Below are 24864 nucleotides of genomic sequence, written 5' to 3'. Positions count from 1 at the left end.
AGACCAAACTGTGCAACATGCCCAAACCTTCTAGAAGGATCAGAATTCCTCTTCAAAGAGGGACAAAAATTCAAGATCAAATCTAATTTTACTTGTGCTTCTGAAAACATAATTTATGTCATAAGATGCTCGGGCTGCCACCAAAACTACGTGGGGTCCACGGGACTATCACTCAGACGTAGATGCACACTGCATCGACAACAGATTGCATTCCCAGAATACAGAATGATACCCCTTAGTGTGCATATTGAGAAATGCGCAAAGCAACTACTACCACAATTTTTAATCTTTCCATTTTATCAATGTGCTATTGGAACACCAACACAAATTAGACTAAACAAGGAAACAGTCTTCATTGAAAAATATAAGCCCAAACTTAACCACTCTAACATTCTTATACATAGAAACTCACCCCATTAAATAAAAGGGAAAATAAATATAAAGCGATTATCTCCCTTACGCCGGAAGAAATCACTTATTACCTCCCCTTACCTGGAACTCTTCTTTACACTTCATAACGAAGACATAACACGATGTTTTGAGAAATTTGAAAAGTTAACACGAAACCGGTAATTTCTTCAAAAACTATGTCACTGTATGAAAAAATTTTATAACATTCTTCTAACATAATGACTCAAATATATTTTTTAACCTTTTAAAACAAGCCTTCTGTAGTTTTTTCACTTTTGACTATTTTCTATACATATATATATATATATATATATATATATATATATATATATATATATATATATATATATATATATATATATATATATATATATATATATATATATATATATATATATATATATATATATATATACATATATATATGTATATATATATATATATATATATATATATATATATATATATATATATATATATATATATATATATATATACATAATACATACATGCATGCCTACATACCCCTTGAAACAACATATTAAATTGCTATCGCTGTAATTATTATTGTACATGTTTAACAAAAGTTATACACATCCGTATGTGAGTGAATATTTAATATAGATTTTAGGAGGAAAGAAACCTGACTATTTACTACACACAACGCACGTTAACTCTCTATAGTTCTCGTATGGAGGACTTGGCAACGAACCAACAATAGCTTGTACGTGGTACAATAGAGCACCATCCTGATTTTGGTAGCCAGAATTATCAGCTTCAGCTTCTTTGTCGACACATATAAATTCAGTTCTACCTGCGTGCCTATAATGTTCTGTCATCAAATAACCTGAATACTCTATTTTCCAATTACCCAGACATTCTTTTCGACCAGGAATCATTATTACTGAAGCAGGTTCTTTTGTTTCACAGACCGCACAAGGGACGTCTTGATTTTGCAAAGTGTATGGTTTAGGTGCAAACATTCCAAATTTCGGACTTTTCTTATTGTCTGATACCTCATACTCAACACCGTATATAGTGGCAGCGTGTTCAAAAGTTTTTGTGAAATTACCCCATTGAGGTTTCATTGTAAGGCATAGATAGTTACTTCCGCCTCCACTGTATGAGTAAAACGATCCGGCAGCAACACCTGTCAACAAATATGAGAAAATGTCAGTGTTTATTTTTGAAATAACTAATGAATCAAATTACATCTACCATCGACATCACACCAAAAATGAGTGCAATGGTGAATAATTGTTCCATATAGCGATCACTCTAATTCACATTCATTAATTATCGTTGATAAACAAATATGAGATTTTAGTGAATTAAGAGTTGATTAGTTATACGTTCACACATTTCTTCTCAGAAGACGAATCAAAATTTGTTAAAAAAAAAGTACCTCGAGTAAAATCCATGTCTCGAGTTTTATTTCTGAGAAACTATTTGTGACGTTTAGTAATCTAGAAGTGGGTTGTGTTATAGTGTGGAACTTCTCGAGACATAAATAACCAATGTTGGGGTGAAGCATTATATATGCTTACCTGAATAGACTTGGTGAGATCTTTTAGAAGTGCAATTTCGTTTTCCCCAATGCGTATATACGGCACCAGACCGAAAATCTGTAAGGTAAATATTTTTCATAATTACAATTAATGCTACACACACACACACACACACGCACGGACACACGCACGCAAGCACACACACAATGTGAAGGCGCCTCGCTCAATGGCTAGAGCATAGGGCTCACGATCATGAGGTAGTGAGTTCGATTCCCGGATCGGGCTATGTGTTGTTTTCTCGAGCAAGATACTTCATTTTCACGTTGCTCCAATTCATTCAGCTGTAGAAAGTGCCCTCGGAGGGGAAGTTTCTAGGTGCAAATCCCATGATCATTCATTACCGAAGTGGGTCTTTACCCTCAATATATAAATATATAGAGCGTTTGAAGTGATGTACAGATATTGTATACTGAGAAAAAGCAGGCAGTCAGAATTTTGGATAATCCTTTAATATCGCTTTCGTTCGTACTTCGAACTCATCAAGGCAAAATCAAAATGGTAAAGAACATTTCGTTGTGCATTTCTATGGATCGGAGGTGTTTCTGGTTTGTTTAGAAGAGAAGAATATTGTTTTTGTTTTTTGGAAAAAGGATGTGAAAGAGAAAGAAAAGCAAAGAGGGGTGGATAGATAGAGAGGGAGGTTTCAGGACAATCAAGAAAGAAAGAAAAAATGATAATAAAGGATGGAGAACGGATATATATAATACTTATATATTTTATATATATATATATATATATATATATATATATATATATATATATATATATATATATATATATAGAGAGAGAGAGAGAGAGAGAGAGAGTGTGTGTTTCTTTTTCAATTTGATGTAGTCAATTCCTTGAAATTTCATTACAAAGCATTTTTTTCTTACTCTTCTTTTTTCATTGTATACCTATCAATATATTTGGGAATTAAAAAGACAATGAGGCTGATCATCTCAAAACTAAGGACATAAAAGGAGAAAAATAATGAACATAGGATTCCATGTATTAATACGAACAATCCTTGGCTAGCCAACATCTTTCATATCATAAAATCAAACCTACCTATACTTCTACAAAGCTCCAAAATGAAAAATCTGATTGATAAAAAACCCTACCTCACACGAGCAAAATTCACATCAGAGAATGAATCAGAATTTTCCATGAAAAGATGTGGAGATAGCAGATGTGGAACATGCAGCAGCAACTTTAAATACTTAGAAAGTATTCACGACACCTTTGTAGAATTCCTCGCGTGGAACAAGAAAAGTAGAGAGACTGTTGGTGTACAGGTTTGGGATCTGGGGAACCGATTGTCTACATTCAAAAATCAAATACGAACTATTCATTGGGTCAAATTCCATTCCTATGTCAACTGAAAAGGTTATTAACTACAGTTGTTCTTTGGTAGAAATAACACACACACACACACACACACACACACACACACACACACACACACACACACACATACACACACACATATACACACACACACATACACACACATACACACACATACACACACACATACACACACATATCTGTATGAGTGGACAAACAAAAGAAAAAAAACACCCTCTCTCTCTCACACACGCACACATACATTCAGAAGCATTAAATGATAGGTGAAACACAAATAAGGACACATGTTGGTTTTAAATTTTGAAACAAGGCCAGTAATTTCGGTGGAGCGAGTGAATCGATTCCAGTCCTCAACTGGTAATTATGTTATCGACTCCGACAGGATGAAAGACAAAGGCAACCTCAATGGAGTTGTAGGATAGATATTAAAACATGAAACATACCGAAAGGTGGTTTACTTGTCGGATTTTCTCTCTGAAATTAGAAAAAAACATATTTAATGTTAGTTATGTAATATATATTTGTTGTCCTTTAGCTCCATGTTAATTATGATTAAGAGAATTATGATCAAAAAGTTCAAGATATAATTTTGAATGGACGTTTGATTACATTATCATTATCATTATCATTTAATGCTTCTGAATGTATGTGTGCGTGTGTGAGAGAGAGAGGGTGTTTTTTTCTTTCGTTTGTCCACTCATACAGATATGTGTGTGTATGTGTGTGTGTATGTGTGTGTGTGTGTGTGTGTGTGTGTGTGTGTGTGTGTGTGTGTGTGTGTGTGTGTGTGTTATTTCTACCAAAGGCTCAATAAGACAATAGAGTAATATTCGAAATTTGGTTACTGTTTTAGTGCTAAAAAGAGGAAATAACAAAGAGAAAGTGTAGGAAGCATGGACGACTATTACATGAAATAAAGCAACACGGAAAAAAAAGAACAATTTTCTCTATACACAAGGAGGCGACAGAATACAAAACAGAAACAAATTACACTGAAACACTGATCTCAGATGACAACACAACAGGTGCGATCAAAGAGAGAAAAACAACATGAAAACAGAACTACAAAACGAACTACAGGCAAAGCTTGACAGAGAAGTGAGCTTAAGTATAAGTCAACAATAGCTCAAAACTTCTGGACTAAAAGCAGAAAAAGAAGGATTAATCCTCGCTGCACAAGACCAACGCCTGACCACAAACCACTATAAAAGCAAAGTAATGAAATGGAAAATGTGCAACAAATAAAATAAAGAGTTGATCTCATCATTTCTGGTTGTCCTGTCCTCGCCAAATCTGAATATATATATACATATATACATATATACATTCATACATATACATATACATATACATATACACACACACACACATATATATATATATATATGTGTGTGTGTGTGTGTGTGTGTGTATCACCGTGACCGACCAGACTGTCAGATGTTGCTACATATCGCTGGTCACAATGCGCTTCGCATTGTTTTAGCCTTCAAATGACGCCACCCTGCTGGCTAAGCGAGCAGGCCAATATATATATATATATATATATATATATATATATACACACACACAAGGTATGGGGTTTAGTTCACAGGTGATCTAAACACTTAGGTACTGCTAGGTAAGTGCTGTAACAGATTACTAGGGCTATAAGATTATAACCGAGATGGAAATTGTGGAGCCATTGCAGATTTCCGATGCAGCAGATATAGAATTGTTAAAGAGGACAACAAACATTAAGACAAGGCAAACATCTCAAGTCGTATAGAATATTTTTGGAAAAAATTCAGCTTTACACCTGTTTCTATGATATCCCCGAGCAAGGGATATTCCGACATCAGAGACAAATAGGGAAAGTGAAAATGGTATATATTAATGAGATGACGACATAGAGGAAGGGAGTAAAAAAATAAGGAGATGGAAAGAAAGAAGAAAAAAGCATAAAAGTTCATAGTTCAACTTTCCGAAGTTATAGAAACAAGAGCATGAATCCTTAGGTGCAATCCTGCGCAGATCCATGTGGGTTTTAAATCCTGACATAGTAGACATCCCGAGAAAAAAAAAAAGCAAACGTATCAACGTTCGATAACAGAATGGTAGCGGAGGTGGCTATTTAGTGGTAAAAGGAAAGAAAAGAAAATGAATAGAAAGAGAGAGATAGAGTGAGGGAGGATTTTAAGGATTGGTTATAGGATAAAGTAAGGTGCATAGGTGTGTAGTGTTTAAGAATTGCGTACGGGTAAGCTGAGAAGATATGAGAGAGGATGTGGAGGTAGAGGAAGAGGTAAAAACAGAGCAAAATCAAAGCAATTTAGAGAGAGTAATAGATGCCTGTGGTAGTCTTAAAGTCTAAAGTTGTTGGGGAGGAAATTTAGTAGTAATTGCTTGTGTCTAGTAAATATTTATCTCAACAGATTGTATTGATAGAGCACCAGGCTACATTACTTACTTCATTTAGTTTTATTAATTTTGATTGAGATTTCAATTTAGGCTGGAGATGATTTAACTCTGCCTCATCGATGATGTGTAAGATAAATACCAGTAATACACTGGTGAAATTTCTTCACACATATATATATATAAAACATTCACTTTGTGCGTATGTAAGAAATCAATAAGTGCATCAACAATCTATCGTGATCGTCTCAGATATATCATAGTGATTTCTGCTCCCACAATATCAAATCAAACATATTTGTTGAGTATTTTTAATGTTCAGTACACATCTTAATAAATAATTCTGTTGACAGATCACATAATCCCTATCCCATCTTAGATAATAATTCCACATAGAATATGTATAAATCAAATAATCTTACCGGCTGAATGGATCTTTTCTCTAACTTTAATATACGTGAAGTTTGTTGGAAGAAAGTTAGACCCATCATAACAAACATAATTCCGACCAAAATCAGATGAATGTTGAGTTTCTTGAGGAACATTCTGTTGGCGATTGTGATATCTTCTTCAACAGAGAAACTTTGCAGTTGATGATGTATGACAGTTGGTGGGAAATCAAATATGAAGTCTCTGCTCTTGGGTCGATATATGTGTGTGTATATATATATCACGTGATCACGTGACCGACCAGACCATCAGAAGTTGCTACACATCGCTGGTCACAATGCGTTCGCATTGTTTTAGCCTTCGAATGACGCCAACCCGCTGACTAAGCGAGTAGGCCGTATATATATATATATATATATATATATACATACATACATACATACATACATACATACATACATACATACCTCTCCCATATATATAAATATATATAAGCAAACTGTTATGTAACGCATACACACATCCTTGACAAATGGTGCATTACATCCTTTTTTGTTAGTTCGCATTGCATAAAAGAAGACGTGGCGGACGAGGAAGAAGTTGGAGAGGAGGAGGAAGAGGAGAAGTTTGTGGAGGTGGGAGTGATGGGAGGGAGAAGAACAATAGAATGGAGCATGTATAACGTCTATAAGATTGGTATTTTGATTGTGACAGCGAAAAAATGAAAGTGGTGGAGGAGATGACTAGGGTAAGAATAAATAAGTGATGATGATGATGATGATGATGATATACTTCGTGGTTTAGTTGAAAGAATGATATTCACACTACAAAACATGTTACACCCAGATTTCTCAAAGACCAATTAAAATTATTGTCAATTGTATATTATATCTTCACACACACACACACACACACACACACACACACACACACACGTGTCAGTGTATGTGTTTGTGCGTGCGTGTGTATGAGCGTGTGTGTGTGTGTGTTTGTATATATGCGTGTATGTATGATTCTATAGAATATGTCTTTAGTCAACTGCATGTAAGAGTAGCAAGATTCTACTTACCTAGAAAAGAAGGTGGTAGAAGGTTAATATCAGTGGAGTTAGCGAGAGTAGATATAGTCTCTTCTGTAGGTAATAGTGAAGAAAGTTTATTAAGAGCTGTTAGAGTAATAATAGGACATAGGGAGACCAAAAATCCAAATGAAGTTAAAAGCGAGAAAAAAGTGAACAAAAAACAACACAAATACCTGACTGGCAAGAGAAGGCTTTGCATGGTAGATTCCCAAAGATAGTTATAGCAAATAGTGATTGTGAGACATGGTTATAGTTGCAGAGGTGAAAGCTAATAAGAGCAACAGAAAGTTTGTTAGTAGCAGCAAAAGACCAAACATTGAAGACTAATTGGATAAAAGTCAAAAATAGACAAAAGCCAAGTAGATTTCCAGTGCAGGTTATGTAGATCAAAGGAGAAAAGTGTTACCTATATAAAAAATGAACGTAGTATGCTGTCATAGAAAGAAAAGACGTGACAATCTAGAGAGAATAATCAGCTGGGAGTTATATAGAAGGCTGGCATTGACCATACTGATAAATGGTATGAGCATGAGCCTAGTGGAGTATTAGAAAGCAAGAAATATAAGATGTTGTGGGACTTTAAACATTCATACGGACAGAGTAATAGAAGCTAGAAAGCCTGATTTAGTATTAGTACTAGTAGTAGACAAATATAATAGAAAGTGCCAGGTAATTGACTTTGCAGTCCCAAATGAGAAGAAAGTCAATATGAGAGGTATAGAGAAGGTAGAAAATACCAGAACCTAGCCATTGAGTTAGAGAGGTTATGGAAAGTGCTGGCAAAATGTTATTTGTTATAGGTTTTAGAAACTATCCCTAAAGAGTTGAACAGAATGATAGAGGAAATAGGCATAAGACCTAGTTTAGTACAGCTAGAAAAAATAGTGTTATCAGGGACTGCTAGGAAACATAGCAAGGTTCTTGACATCTAAGCTTCTTTGTTGTGGCAAGAATGAAATTCAAAGAAAGTATGTTAGACAGGTTGAAGAGAAACCTTTGCAATCAGTTTTGGAAAGCCAATGAGGAGGTATGTGTAACAAAATCCTGGGCTTGGTAAAAAAAAAAGTACAATTAGGAAAAGAAACTGAGAGTCTAATCATAGCAACTCACGATCAAGCGATAAGAACAAACAATTTGAGAGAATATGTGTATGGGGAGAAGGTGTCAGTAAAATGTAGGGCCTGTGGAATTTGGAATTTGACAGTGGTACACATTGTTACAGAATATTCCAAATGGAGGCATAACCAAATTGTGAAAATTTTACACTAGAAGCTTTGTCAGAAATGGTGATTTGAAGCTGGAGGTACATGGCATGACCTCCATGGGTCGAAGGTGTGCTGGAGTCGGAGAAATGCAAACTTCTCTGGGCCTTTCCTATTCAAACGGACAAGAAGCTAGAAAATGATAGACCAGACATGATAATAATAATAGACAAGAAAAGAGAAGTTGCTTACTACTTGATACATCGTGTCTGTTTGACTCCAGGGTTGTAAATAAAGAGGATGAAAAGAAAAATATAATCCCTTAAAATTTGAAATTGCGAAGATTTGGAATATAAAAACTGCAAAGTCTCCAGTCACGGTGCACGCGCCCTAGCTCTGACAACGCAACCTTCGTGCTTGGCAAAGAAGAACTAATTAAGGGCCATTCTTGCTGTCAACACGTCGGTTGTTATGCCTTTCCTAAGCGCCTCTTCTAATTTCCTAACAATGTCTCCCTCTATCCAAGATTTCTCTAATGCTATTTCCTTACTAAAACATACCGTCTCTACTCTAGTAGCCCTTTTCAGGGGCTATCCAACAACAGCTGTTGACGATTGCGCCCCTCCCCAACTCTTGAGGGATTAACTTGCTAACCTGGTCTCTGAAAGCTTGGCGCGCCGGGAAGGACGCGTTCAGGTTCCAGTATCCGGGACCCCGTCTATATCGATCGTACAGATCACAAATTTATGGTCCGTGTAGACGACGACTTTGAAATGTGGACAACTTATACTACCTCTATCTAGAGGCTTATAAAATTATCTAGATACGATCTAGAAGATCCGATGCGATTCGTCCATGTTCACATTGGAGCATTCTGGAAATCCAGTGGGGTACCTGTCAGCCAACTGGAATTTTCTTCTCTAGCCAAGTCCAGACAGATTTCATTAAATACAACTTGAAAAGGAATATGAGAGTAGAGAAAGAGCGACTGATTTCTGTTTTGTTTAACCTACGGTGCGTGAGAGTAGAAAGCGTGACAAAACTGAATAGACCTATCCTGATTATGTTTTACTAAATAGAAAGAAGCAACTGCGACAGTGTACTTTTAATGGTTTTGTTGAATATACTTTGTTTAATACATTTAATAAAGTCCTAGAAAAAAACTTGGGTGCGTTCTCAGTGCAAAGATTGATACCTGATTGATTACATAATCACTAGAAACTCTCTGTCTAGCTGATACAACCTCGATCTTTTGCTGGATCAAGAGTGGGAAGGATATTAGTTACCCAGTCATACTTGCGAGTATAACCTTGAAACTAGTACCAGGTTTACGAGTAATGACTATGCACAAGTCACCAGAAAATGGGGTGAAAAGCGTATTTATTCGATGCAACTTGTTGGCCGTCGTCGACTCTCTGCAGTAAAATATCTTTCGGAATTTATTATCCTCACTTCCAGGTTGAAGAAACGTAAGCTCTCAGATATGCTCTTAGATGCAACACTGACCAATATAAATGTCATAAAAAATGTTGAAATATTTTGAAGGTTTCTTAAAGAAGCAACACATTCTACTTCCATGGTGTGTATGTGTGTGTGTGTGTGTGTGTGTGTGTGTGTGTGTGTGTGTGTGTGTGTGTGCATGCGTGCTGTTTGTGCGTGCTGTTTGTGCGTTTCTGTGTGTTTCTATGTGTGTATCGGGATTGGTTCAACAAGAATCTGTTTTGAGAGAGTTCCCCACTGGGCCTAGAGCAACACTGTCTCTATTAACAGCGAATAAAAACTCTAGCATTACTCACATCAAGAAAACCTTACACTACGTAGTAAACATGAGCGGCATACAGTTAGAATCCTCTTAGTCGCACCAAATGCTGAGCTCCAGAATCAGCGAGGGTTTTTCCTGAAGACATATCTTCAGCAGAGACAAAATCGTGTTCGAACCTACAGCTTCTGCTGAAACTCGACAAGTTTAATTTGTCAAAAATCCGTGCTGCACGGATTTTTGTCAGTGAACAGGTCGCGGTCTTAAAGCGACGAAAATATTTTGACAAATTAAACTTAATTGTTGAAGTGAATCGAACGGCTTTTGTGTGTTTCTTAAATGGCTTACAAACACCTTCCACGCTGCAACTGTTTTCGTTTCAGCACACGATCTCAGATCAAATCACTTGCTATGCAAGTACATCTCAGTAAAGAAATAGTTTACACAAAATTGCCATGTATTACCGAGATGAACTTACCAAGGATATATATATAAACAAACTTTAAATTTTCTTACCAAAGTCTACCTGCATAAATAAAAACCAGTAAATTTTAATCTATTTCTCAAGAATACTTTTTCATATATTTTTCTAATTTTAAAACAACATTCGATATATTATAAAAACTTTATCTTCTCCATCTCCGACGAGCGGAAGAATTGTATATCAATGTGTATCAACAATAGATTCCCTTATAACGATATTACTTTTGTGAAACGATCGTAAGATGCATTAATTAACAAATTTTTTAAACTGTCATGTTTCATATATTTATAAATATCTTTAATACAATACTATTTTAGACACATATCTTCGTGAGGAATTTTTTTGATATTAAATTTCATGCTATCATTTCAAAATACAGTATATATAATCGCTTGTATTAATGTCTAAATACTTTATAGTATTAATATTTTTGACATTTTATACAAAGAGAACTCATAAATTCAGTGTATAATATTCTAGCAGAATATATCTAACTAATGATATATATCTATATATATAATAGTGTGTAAGAATTTATACACAGAGAAGACCACCATGTAGACTTCTTACATGCTAGAGAGGGCAGTCAAGCCCCAAACCACGAAAAAAGCATTCTTACTTTTAGCACAAAAGAATGCTTCTTTTCGTGGTTTGGTTTTGACTGTCCATCTAGCATGTGTATAAATTCTTACCATTATATTATGAAAATATTTATCTTCTGACTTTTATTATGCATGCTAACCACTTGTATAAATTATAGTGGAGGCGCAATGGCCCAGTGGTTAGGGCAGCGGACTCGCGGTCATAGGATCGCAGTTTCGATTCCCAAACCGGGCGTTGTGAGTGTTTATTGAGCGAAAACACCTAAAGATCCACGAGGCTCCGGCAGGGATGGTGGTGATCCTTACTGTACTCTTTCACCACAACTTTCTCTCACTCTTACTTCCTGTTTCTGTTGTACCTGTATTTCAAAGGGCCGGCCTTGTCACTCTCTGTGTCACGCTGAATATCCCCGAGAACTACGTTAAGGGTACACGTGTCTGTGGAGTGCTCAGCCACTTACACGTTAATTTCACGAGCAGGCTGTTCCGTTGATCGGATCAACCGGAACCCTCGTCGACGTAACCGACGGAGTGCTTCCTCTCTAAAAAAAAGTATAAATTATTAATTTAATAATTGTTACTATATATATATATATATATATATATATATATATATATATATATATATATATATACCAGCAGAATTGCTCGGCGATGCTCGGGGTTGAATTGCTTGAAAGTACTGTTAATGATTGCACTGAATTATGATGATTATTCAGGCAAATATTGATATAAGTTTACGGTGGGAGATAAGGACTTAACGATCAAACGTGTGCCATTGCATTGTTTTGGGGGAACCAAATTTCTAATGAGCATTATAGGGGCACCAACTTTAAGTTTAAGAATGTGTGGTGGTAGTCCGGGGGGCTCAAAGGAATTGAGTATCTCTATTGGATAGTTGATGACGACCTCTGGGTCAGGAGTTGTATCGATAGACTTATATACATAGACATCCCCAGGAATGAGTTTTAGCATTTCATCATTAATATGGTGAACAGTTTTATTCCTCGGGGCCAGAATAGCCCTTTGGCCAATCCAATCCATATTCTGATAATTAGCTTGTAGATTTGGGAACACTGCATCTCTGAGATCAGAAGGCGTTTTAACAATGGTACAAATGGAATCGATGGCAATATTACCATTTTCATCCCCTGGTATTTTGCCTTCGCCAAGTGTAAGGAGGGTGTGAGAAAATGCTGCTGATGTGATATTACGTCGCATATGAGCACATATATTGATGTGAAGTTTGAGAGTCTTCACCAGTGGCCACAATGTGGATGACTTAAGACACGCACTTACTGCATCAGTTCTAGTCCCTTTGGGAATAACGGGAAGTGTTTGTCGGAAGTCCCCTGAAAGAAGAAGTGTTATGCCTCCCATGGGAGCTGAAGAGTGTTTGATGTCTCTGAGAGATCTATCTAGTGCCTCAAGAGCACGTCTGCGGGCCATCGTGCATTCTTCCCAAACGATAAGCTTGCATCGTCTGAAGACTTCTGCCTGATCGGAACTGTTACTGATGTTGCAAGTTGTGTCTCAGTCTTCGCTAAGTCAAGCGGGAGCTTGAAAGTGGAGTGAGCTGTCCTGCCGCCTGGCAACAAAGTAGCCGCAATTCCAGATGATGCCACAGCTAGGGAAATGCCTTGTGTTCGCCTAATCTCAGCCAATATTAATTTGTTGAGAAAAGTTTTCCCAGTGCCCCCAGGAGCGTCCAGGAAAAATATTCCCACAGCTTTGGCCCGGACTGAATTAACAACGGAGTTGTAAGCGAACTTCTGTTCTGGAAGGAGCTTTGGCTCATTTTCGGCTATGTACTTGGCAAGCTCGTCAACATTAAAACATGTCTCACGCAGCAAATGTGAAGACAGAGTGTTTGTGCCTTCCCGGTTTGTTGAAGGTAGGCCATAGACCGGCAAGGCACTAACGCCCATATCAAGTACAGTATCTTCGAACGTAGTTTGTTACCACACAGCCACACCTGCCCCTATGTATGTGTGTGTGTACGTGTGTGTGTATGGGTAGATATATTATGCATGTATATATGTATATATATATATGTGTACATATTACATGTACATCTATATATATATATACATCTACACATAAAATACAAAATAGAAAGTTATATCTTGATATCGCGAGTGATAACAATACTCAAAATATATAACAGACTGGAATTGTAGGCCCGTCTCTTGCAATTTCGATCAATTGGATCTTGTATAGAAGTGTACGGCTGCAGCGAAATTCATTTTTGGACTTTCTTCTATCGAAGGCATTTTAACAAAAATGCTTCCGTAAAGACGGTGAAAATATTGTCAATTTCCCCAAACAGGGACACAATTCAATTTTAAAACAATGACCAAAGCCCCTTCTCCGAAAGGGGGAGGGTTACGATTTACAATTATTTAACAAATGCAACACAACAACGTTTCCCTGACGAGGAACCAACAAACGTGATTACAATAGTCAAACAGTAATAATAATAACAACAAACCTTTTTAATGTATCCCCATTTATGTGAAACCACTTATTCAAGTTCAAGTCATTGATGCAATTTTATACGAATTGCTAATACACACACATAATAAGGGTGAAAAATTGAATACTAATTTGATTAATATGAATTGAAAACCAGTGGTGTAGCATACAAGACCACAGAGGATCTTCTTCTAGCAAAAAGGATGACCAGTATTAATTGCTCATCCCTTTTATATAAATACTTTCACTTTAATTGTTGCACACTTGCAAAGAGAAAGGAGGAGAAAGTGTAGTGGTAATGGTAGGAGTGAAGCACTTGAAATGAATGAGGGAAATGGTAAAATATTTACTTTTCTCGAATTTTTGCTTAATTGGGGGTGAAATTGAAAAAACTTTACATGCCACGACCCGATGGAATCTACTTGTAAAAATGATAGGTAAATTCCAATTGAAGAAATTCTATATTGTAGAATTGTATAAAAAACGAACGATTTGGGAGGCAGAGAAAATCTGCCTTTTATCATAAGACTAGCAGTATCGCCCGGCGTTGCTCGGGTTTGTAAGGGAAATAACTATATAAGCATTTTTAGAGAGTTATAGCCAAAAAATAGCAAAAAAATGCATTAAAAATTGAAAAAAGATTAAGGTAATTTTCTTTTAAATCGTTGACACATCGTAGATATTTTTAGAGAGTTACTTCCCTTATATAATAACGAAAAATATGCATTAAAATGGAAAAATATGATGGTAAATTTTTTTTAAATCGTAGACTCATCGTAGACGCGCGCTAATACCCAGAAGGGCTCGATATGAATCACGACTATAAGATACCCGCTTTTGGTTAAACTGCACCGCAAAATGTGGGAGTAGTTACGAATCTAAATCGTAGGAGACAGACACACAACTTCACTTTTATATATAAAGATATAAGCCACGTAGTTATATACACATACTTTGTTATATACACATTCTTAAAAGAAAATGTTATTTTGAACACAACATTTACAAAGAATAAAATATTTTTTGGTTTTTCTTAACCCTTTCGTTACTATATTTCTGACCAAAATACACCCCTTATGTGTTTCAATTAATTTCTAACGTAATCATAAATTTAGTCTGGTTTCATTAAACAACTATAACTTTTTTATTTATGAATATATTAATCTGATTTTTGGAAGATAATTTAGTGAAATGTTCTCAACCAATTCTATACCAATTCAATTAATTCTATAACCAATTCAATTAATCTTGAAATTCTAACCGAGGCTTCCGCGCTTCTGGACTGGCGATCCCTGATGACGTTGTCCTCAGTTGACGAACTATGGTCATTCCTCAAAGCATATGTAATCTGTTTGACTGACCAGGCAGTTCCCGTTGGGCTTCCTAAGAGGAAGAAACACAAGCCCTGGGTGACGAAGAAGGTTAAACGAGAACGTCGACTCAGAGATATTGCTTGGGCTGAATTCAAAAATCTGGATTCGACTGCAGCTTTTGAGGTGTACAAAACTCAACGAGACCGAGCCGTGAAAATTGAAAAGAAAGAACGCTTCAGTTATGAATACAAAATCGCGGCAAATGCCAGTAGCAATCCAAAAACCTTCTTTGCCCATGTCCAGCGGAATTCCCGCTTGAACAACCAGATTGCAACATTGGTAGACTCAACAGGCGTATCGATTGAGGACCCTTATCAACAGAGTCAATTATTTGCCGAGGCTTTTTCAACTATTTTCAAACAAGATGATGGTCGTGAACCCCCTCCATTTGATAGATCGGTACCTCCAATGCTTCGATTGATCATCACGCGGGACGAAGTCAAACGTGTTATTCAAGGCCTCGATGTCAACAAGGGTCACGGCCCTGACGGCATACACCCACGGGTTATCAAAGCGTTGGCTCCGGTCATCTGCGAGCCCTTAACACGACTATTCAATATGTCATTGGCGACGGGTGTTATACCTGCAGACTGGAGAACAGCGATAATCTGCCCAATTTTCAAGAAAGGGAGCCGCGAAGACCCGCTTAACTAACGACCAGTTTCCCTTACATCAATAATCAGCAAGATGTTCGAAACCATCCTTAAGAAAAGTATGATGCTCCACCTCCTAAACACAGCCTCGATCACTGATTCCCAACACGGCTTCGTGCCGAAGAGATCATGCTTGACCAACTTACTAGTAATGGAAGAATTGGTGACGCGCATCCTCGATGATAGTGATGCTGTTGACATCGTTTTATTGGACTTTGCCAAAGCTTTTGACTCGGTAAACCACCGCCTACTACTTGTCAAGCTTCAAGCATATAGTTTCCACCCGGATATTGTACGATGGGTTGGTGCCTTCCTCTCAGATCGCTCCTTCCAAGTTCAAGTTAATAGTTCGCGGTCCGACGTCTCCAGTGCGAGCAGTGGCGTGCCTCAAGGTTCAGTGCTTGGGCCCTTGTTGTTCTTAGTCTTCATAAATGACTTGCCCGACGACCTCACGCAACACACCCTTCTATTTGCCGACGATATCAAACTGGTCGCTCCTCGCGGTATTATAGAGGATCTTCGTCGATGCCTCCACCAAATTTGGAAGTGGTCTAACGATTGGGACCTGTGTCTGAACGTGTCAAAGTGCTGTCATCTGCCTGTCGGCTCTACTCCTGCAACTCAACTTGATTTCGAGCCGGGTCGTCTGCTGCTGGAGAGGACCGATCAGGTAAAGGACCTGGGTATCTTGGTGGATTCCTCCTTTTCGCCTTCGGCCCAGTGCGTCCATGCTGCCAACAAAGCGCGCGGAATTCTGTTTTTGATTCGACGGTCATTCGGAATGCTCACAGCAGCCATATTCCTGCCACTCTATGTCACGCTGGTGAGACCCATATTGGAGTATGGGATTCAAGCCTCTTCTCCTTATCTCCTCAAAGACATACAGCATCTCGAAAAAGTCCAGAGGCTGGCTACCCGCATGGTTCATGGTCTCAAAAATTTGTCCTACGAAGAAAGGCTGAGGACGCTCGACCTTTATTCTCTTGAAAAACGCCGCCGCCGTGGTGATCTCATTCTCGCCCACAACATCATAAGCGGGAAGTGTAACCTCTCGAAAGAGCTGTTCTTCACTCCTGCTCCGGAGCGTCGGCTGCGGGGTCATTCCGAAAAGCTCTACCTGCGACGATTTCATCTCAATCGAAAGAGAGGAGCTTTCTCCGTCCGGGTTGCGGATCCGTGGAACAAGCTGCCAGACGAGATGGTGAAGATGCCGACGACCGCTTTGTTCAAAGCCTCCCTGGACCTCAAGTGGCCTGAACTCTTTACATGAACACCACCCTGTACTTAACTCCATGTCCCCCTACATGGCCTTGCTATTTGCTTTTGAGCCAAATTAACTAACTAACTAACTAACTAACTAACTATACTATAATTTTTGTCACAAAGTGACTCTAATTGCAGGTAGATACAGGTAAATTCAACAATATATAAAATTATTAAAATTTTGTTCAAACATCGCTATAAAAAATGGGTTATTAGCTAATATTCAATTGGGTATACAACAAAATTTTACGATAGAATTTGTTATTCTGGGTAACTTTCTAATACCCATAATAATATTTATGGCAAAATAGGCCTTAATTTCATTTAAGGTTGTGGGAAATAACAAACTATCGTTTCTTTCGCTTTGTTTAGGTTGAGCGTAACAGTTCGTTTCCGCCGTAATGATTTCAAATAGGCTCATTCGAAAAAGTAAAAAGAAATAGTCTAAGGCTTTACTCTTCTGGGAAAGTCTGTGGCTTGGTCCAGTTTCTTCAGAAAAATCACCGAAAGAAACAGTTTTTAAATTTTCACTCCATTCAGGTGCCAAATCATTTTCTTTATCGCTGTCGGAGATCTCAGATTCACTGTTTTCACTTTCGGAAAATGAAACATCAGATTCATTATCAAATACCACATGCTTTTTTTTTTCAGTCATAGAGTTAGATTTATGAAGGTCTTCAGTAGAAAATCCTTCGAATTCTGACTCGCTGCTTGATATAATGAAATTCGTATCCATTTTTTGTCAGAATTACAAATTTTGAAAACACAATAGTAACAAATTTCGGAAAAAATCTCCCATAATTCACGGAATTAAAATTACACTTCGATTTTTGTACAAAACTGTAGTTGAACTGTTTACGAAGTATAATACGTGTTTTCACGAATGTTCTAAAGAGATTTACTCTGATATTCTCATTTAAATATGAATAGGTAAATTCGGGCGGCTTGGTCACATTAACCAAAATTTTTTTCGGGCGGTTTGGTAACGAAAGGGTTAAACGGATGCATACATTTATTAATAACTATATATAAGTGTCGTCTGTTTATACATAAACACTGTTTCATACTGCAATTATATATACATATATCTATATATAATATTATATAATAAAATATATACAGAGTAAAATAAAAACCAATTTAGCTTTTCTGTATTGTTATTCGACCGTCCGTGTGTCTTTGCAAATGTGTTGGAATGATAAGTGAGTTGTGTTTTGGCGCCTTTTTTACTAATAACAAACACACACGTGTTTGTATGTAGTTGTTTGAAACGTTTGTGTTTGCCACTCTCATATATGTATGTGTATGCGTGTGTGTGAGGAATGACACACACACACTCACGCACGCACACATGTACATCAATGCTTTTATGAGCGTCATAGAGAGAAACAAATATTACATCGCCATCGCATTCTATTGTCTACCTGTCAACACACACCCAGTGAATTAGTTTCACTTTATTCGTTGCACACTGTGTGTGTGCGTTTGCGTGTGCTGTAAACCAGACTAAGAAAAGCATTTGACATACACACCAGAATGTGAGTTTTCTGTAAATTTTGCTTAATTGGAGTTTAAATTTTAAAAACTGGACCTGGCATGCCCCTATGCATTCTACTCTTAAAAATGCTAGGTAAATTGTAATTGAAGAAATCCTATATTGTAGATTTCTATAAGTGACAAAAGGAGGCAGATAAAATCTGCCTTTTATAATAAGACTAGCAGTATCGCCCGGCGTTGCTCGGGTTTGTAAGGGAAATAATTATATAAGCATTTTTAGAGATGTAAAGTATAATAGCTATCTCAATATGGCTAACCACAAAGGGGGAGGGGTGTTACTGTAGCTTTTTACGTTCTGAGATTTAATAATAAATTTTAGAGAGTTACTTCTCTTATATATGTCAAAAATGGATTAAAAATGGGAAAAATTGATGGTAAATTTTTTTTTAAATCGTAGACTCATCGTAGACGCGCGCTAATACCCAGACGGTCTCGATATGAATCACGACTATAAGATACCCGGTTTTGGTTAAACTGCACCGCAAAATGTGGGAGTAGTTACGAATCTAAATCGTAGGAGACAGACACACAACCTCACTTTTATATATAAAGATTTCCTCTATTTACATAATATTGAGGTCTCTTTCTTTCTTTTGTTATCTTACTGTTTTACCAATATACATATATATATATATATATATATATATATATATATATATATATATATAAATAAATATATATAGTTACAGAGATGTACTTGCATAGCAAGTGACTTGATCTGAGATCGTGTGCTGGAACGAAAACAGTTGCAGCGTTGAAGGTGTTTGTAAGCCATTTAAGAAACACACAAAAACCGTTAGATTCACTTCAACATTTAAATTTAATTTGTCAAAATATTTTCGTCGCTTTGAGACCGCGACCTGTTAGCACGATATTTTTGTCAGTGAACAGGTCGCGGTCTCAAAGCGAGGAAAATATTTTGGCAAATTAAAATTAAATGTTGAAGTGAATCTAACGGTTTTTGTGTGTTTCTTAAATGGCTTACAAACACCTTCCACGCTGCAATATATATATACACACACATATATATATGTATGTATGTATGTATGTGTGTATATGTGTATGCATGTATGTGTGTGTGTGCGTGTCTGTGCTTGTGATTGTCCTCCACCACTGCTTGACAACGAATGTTGGTTTGTTTACATCCCTGTCACCTAGTGGTTTGACAAAGGAAACAGATAGAATAAGTACAATGCTTACAAAAATAAAACTGGAGTTGATTCATTAAACTACAATTCTTCAAGGCATTGCCCCTGCATGGCCACAGACCAATGGCTGGAAAAAGCAGAAGAATAAAAGAATACATTCTCTGCTTTGGTTTTATGTTCAAGACATGAGAAAGCTTGAGTTTACATGAGAAGGCCTAACAGACCTGGTAGAAACAGCAGCCAAATCTCCCTCAAATCACACCTTACTGTCTTATGTATGTATATATATATGAGCCAATGAGGGGGACCTCTACATGGTAGCTAGACCTGGTAGAAATAGCAGCCAAATTTCCCCCAAATCACACCTTACTGTCTTATCTATGTATATATGTATGTATGAGCCTATGAGGGAGACCCCTACATGGCAGCTAGACATGGTAGAAATAGCAGCTAAATCTCCCTCAAATCACACCTTACTGTCTTATGTATGTATATATATATATATACAAGCCACTACGGTTATTTAATGTAAAGTCTTCCTCAAATCACTCTCGCTATTTACTCTCTTCCAAGAACATTTTCACTCACTCTTATCTCTTAGCTTGCCATACATTTTACTCATGTATCTATCAGCGTGATAGACAGAAACAAATATTACATCGCCATCGCCATCGCATTCTATTGTCTACCTGTCAACACACACACAGTGAATTACTTTCATTTTATTCGTTGCACACTGTGTGAGTGCGTGTGCGTGTGGTGTAAACCACATTAAGAAAAGCATTTGACATACACACCAGAATGTGAGTTTTCTGTAAATTTTGCTTAATTGGAGTTTAAATTTTAAAAACTGGACCTGGCATGACCCGATGCATTCTACTCTTAAAAATGCTAGGTAAATTGTAATTGAAGAAATCCTATATTGTAGATTTCTATAACTGACAAAGGGAGGCAGATAAAATCTGCCTTTTATAATAAGAGATAATAAGATATATATATTTATATATATATATATATATATATATATATATATATATATATATATATATATATATATATATATATATATAATCCAAAATGTATTGTATTAGATATCCATCACTACTGATACATTTGCGTAAAGAATACAATGATTATATAACTTTACACTCATCAGAGTTAGAAGAGAATATGGCAACTGATCAGCCGTGATGGATATCTAATACTCTACATTTCAGACAATATACCCACTGATATACAAGTGCATCTTTCCCGTGACTTATGGTCTCTTAGGCAGCTCACGCACGTATATATATATATATATATATATATATATATATATATATATATATATATATATACTTTCATTCTTTGGCATGAAAGTATAGAGAGACTTAAAGAATTTCAAGCACTTATAAATGGACTTGACGTAAACATTCAATTCACGATGGAATATACCCATCAACGACTTCCCTTCTTCGACACCCTCATCAAGAAATCCAACAACGTAATAGAAACAGATATATAAGCCCGCGGACTCCATGCAATATCTACCGTTCAACTCATGCCACCCCAGACACACCAGAATGAATATCCCCTTCAACCTAGCAATAAGGATATGTACTATAGTTTCTAATGCAAACACCAGAGACATACGACTACATGAACTAAAGGATAGACTCATCACCAGGAACTAACAATCACTAATTGACATATGGTTTCAACGTGCCCTACAACTCAACATCCACGAACTCAGACATCCCAAGGATTTACAACCAAAAGCCCTACCATACATCTCCCACACACAACCCTCTTAACAATGAAGCCTTCGCCACCATCCTTCAAAATATTCTCAGGACCACAGAATGAACTTAATCCTCCAAACACAATATCATAAAAATCAAGAGAGAACTCAAATCTATGAAAAGTCTCCTAACACAAGCTCGAATACGCTCAACAAAATCACTGAAGACGCCAGTAAAAAAAAAGCGGAAGACCCAACTGTGGGATATGCGTCAATTTAATTGAGGGATCAGAATTCTCCTTCAAATAGGGACAACATTTCACAGTGAAAAGCAGCTTCACATGTGTTTCGGAGAACCTGATATACGCACTATGGGTGTGGGTACATAGACATAACAGAAGTAAACAGACACTCCATAAAACATCGTTTTATGTCTATTCTAACCTGTAAAGGTTTATATTTTTTATTAATTGACATTTTTATGTTTCAGGTTTTATTTGTGATTGTTTAGATATACAATGTACAAAAGAGGCCTTGAAACTGTCTGAATTTCGAAAAGGCTGTACTGTGGATCATTCTGAAGGTGAACATAGCGTAAAATTGCAGAAAACCTTGCGATCCCGCTTTCTACAATTAGTAGAGTGATAGTGCGATTCACCAGAGAGGGGAAGAAGTCCACATCACCTCGCCCAGCTCAACCAGGGCCCTCTGACAGGACCCTTCTCTTTGCTAAGAGAAATGTAGAGGATAATCCTTGTGGTAAGTCCTCTGGCATAACAGAACAAGTTGACGTCCGTCCCAGAACAGCTGTCAGCTATCTCCACAAACTTGGTTAGTATGACAGAGCAGCAAGAAGGAAGCCATTTCTTTGACCAGCCAACATCAAGCAGAAAAAAATGAGATGGTGGCGAGGCCACTAGCATTTTGGGACAAGCATATTCTCTGATGAGTCCAGACTTACTGTATTTCCTGACAGTAGTCGAGTGTGGGTCTGGAGACTCTGTGATTAAGAATTTGATGTGAAAAGATTGCAGTCAACAAAGAAACACGGGAGCTATTCTGTGATGGTCTGGGGAGCAATTTGGAGCTGGTGGAGTGTGACGGAAACATAAACTCAGATGTGTCCATATTGCAAAAAAGATTCTTTCCAATCTTTTCCAGAGGTAAAACGATTAAAGAAGTCTATTTATGGAAGATGGAGCTCCTTGTCACACGGCTAAAATGACCCAAGATTTGTTGGATGAAAATGATATTAAAAATCTTCCATGGCCTAGGTATGAACACTGCTGAACACCTCTGGGACATAATGCACATGCCACTTCATAAAAAGAACAAGAAAGCATCTTCAAAGCCAGATTTTTTGAGATAATTGCATGAAACTTGGCCAGAAATTCCGCAAGAGAATATTCGTCATCTGATCAGTAACATGCCTAATGAAAAATGCAAAGGGCATGTCTACTAAATACCAAATTTTCACATGATAATTTGAATGTATAATTTCAGATTTAAATAAATTTTAATGATTATAAGGGTGTCTATTTACTTCTGTCATGTGTGTGTGTGTGTGTGTGTGTGTGTGTGTGTGTGTGTGTGTGTGTGTGTGTGCGTGCGTGTATATGCATGTATATGAATGCCTGTATGTAGCTTGTAATCTAGAAGAGAACATATGTCAAGCAATTGTTTTGGTTATTTCAAGCTGGTTGTATATGCATCTAACCGGCCTTGTCTCTCTGTGTGGCCATCGTTTTTATTGGCTACTTGCTAAATACCATTTTGTTAGTGTGATGTATTTTAGATTTTTGTCGTGTTATTGCTTTTTATTACATAATTCGGTTGTTTTGTCTCATCCGATTTTTTTATTACATCAAATTTCGCTAAAGTATCATCATCATCATCATCATCATCATCATCATCATCATCATCATCATCATCATCATCATCATATTGAAGCCTGTACAGAGTCGGGTGCTTCTGTCTAATGTCGCAAAATCTGTTATTCTGTTGTGTTTTCAGTAATTGTATCCGGTTTCTTTAGGTTGTTATTTGACTTGCTCATTTAATTTATTGGCGATTTCTTTTTCTTTGTCTTTCTAACCTGTTATTCTGTTGGCATCTGTATTTCCATGTCTTCAATGCACTCTCATTTTCTGTTACGTCATTATTTTAGATTTGTAAATAAAATTATTAAAGTATGTACAATGCGATTTCACTTAGTTTTATTTTTTCCTTTTAAGGGGCCATATTTGTTTCGCAATTATATTGTAATTATTTGTTGTGAACAGAAGTCGAAGCCTGTAACACTTTATGCAAGGGCTGATAGTTCATATTTGGTTCCTTTAATACATATGTTCTGTACATATTTTGGAATGGGTACATATGATGTGTGCATTTTGTTTAGATCCTTTTCCTTGTTCTCCAACAAAGATTATATTATTTTTCACTCTTACAGCTCTATCGCTTTGTAGATTACTTCTGGGCTTCAATCACTTTTCACTTAATCGACATTGTTTTGTTTATTACCGTTCCATTTATTTTCGGTTATTGATTAAAAATCTTAGGAGATTTGTTAATTTTTAGCTTCGTTGGTATGTTGTTTGTTTCTTGTGCAGCTCTTGTTTATTTGTAAGTTAAATAACTTATGGAATATATGAAGTAGAATAATAAAAGAATGAGCGTATATGCAAATACACACACACACACACACACACATACACACAAACACACACACACACACATACACACACACATACACACATACACACAAACACACTCACACACACACACATACACACAAACACACACACACATACACACAAACACACACAAACACACACACACACACATGAGCAAATCTAAGGAGAAGCAAATTAGGCAAGTCGATTTTAAAAAAAATATTAAATATTTTTAATACAATAAATGTACATATGTAGGCATATAAGAGAGGAATTAAAGGGCTTGAGTAAGGGTTTTACGAGACCAACAGCTATTTCTGAGGACTTGGTGGTCTAAAATGATTATTGTAACTTGATTCCATCATCGGATACCACCAGCCTCCATCTTCAGGGAAGAATTTTACATGTTACTTGAAAATGTAAAATTCTTTCCTCAGATGACTTTGAAGACCAGCTGCTAACTGACAAAGTTTAAAACACAAGTAACATATATTATTTAAGTTTCTTCCACATCTTTGACCTTTGGGATTTGATTCTGAAGGAATATTTTTGTGAACTAGCATATATCTTTTAAGCACTTCAAGAAAACAGCACTGGTTTGAACCGCTTGAATACTCCGGTTGGTGCTCAAAAAATAAGGGATGTTATCTTAGTTCACTGGTAGTGAACAGCTGACACTGATGCACATCTCCAGCGTTAAAAGCTGTACAAAAGATAATGATAAATAATAATAATAATAATAATAATAATAATAATAAT

General features: G+C 36.7%; 2 protein-coding genes across 2 annotated transcripts in view; one reads left to right on the top strand and one right to left on the bottom strand.

Annotated features, from left to right (window-relative positions):
• LOC115232082 overlaps positions 1-24864 on the top strand; it is a 121796-nt gene that overhangs the window by 25335 nt on the left and 71597 nt on the right. The gene's annotated exons all lie outside the window — the stretch shown is intronic.
• Positions 903-6407, bottom strand: LOC115232083. Its single transcript, XM_036500239.1, has 4 exons — positions 6146-6407; positions 3773-3803; positions 1959-2036; positions 903-1561 (listed from the first exon to the last, which is right to left on the bottom strand). Exons 1-4 carry the CDS (start codon positions 6266-6268, stop codon positions 1059-1061), a joined length of 735 nt encoding a protein of 244 aa, XP_036356132.1. The 5' UTR covers positions 6269-6407; the 3' UTR covers positions 903-1058.

The sequence above is a fragment of the Octopus sinensis genome, unplaced genomic scaffold (assembly GCF_006345805.1).
Source record: "Octopus sinensis unplaced genomic scaffold, ASM634580v1 Contig19304_ERROPOS200000, whole genome shotgun sequence".
NCBI lineage: Eukaryota > Metazoa > Mollusca > Cephalopoda > Octopoda > Octopodidae > Octopus > Octopus sinensis.
The sequence above is the reverse complement of the archived record's forward strand: the minus strand, read 5'-3'. Positions and strand labels throughout refer to the sequence as shown.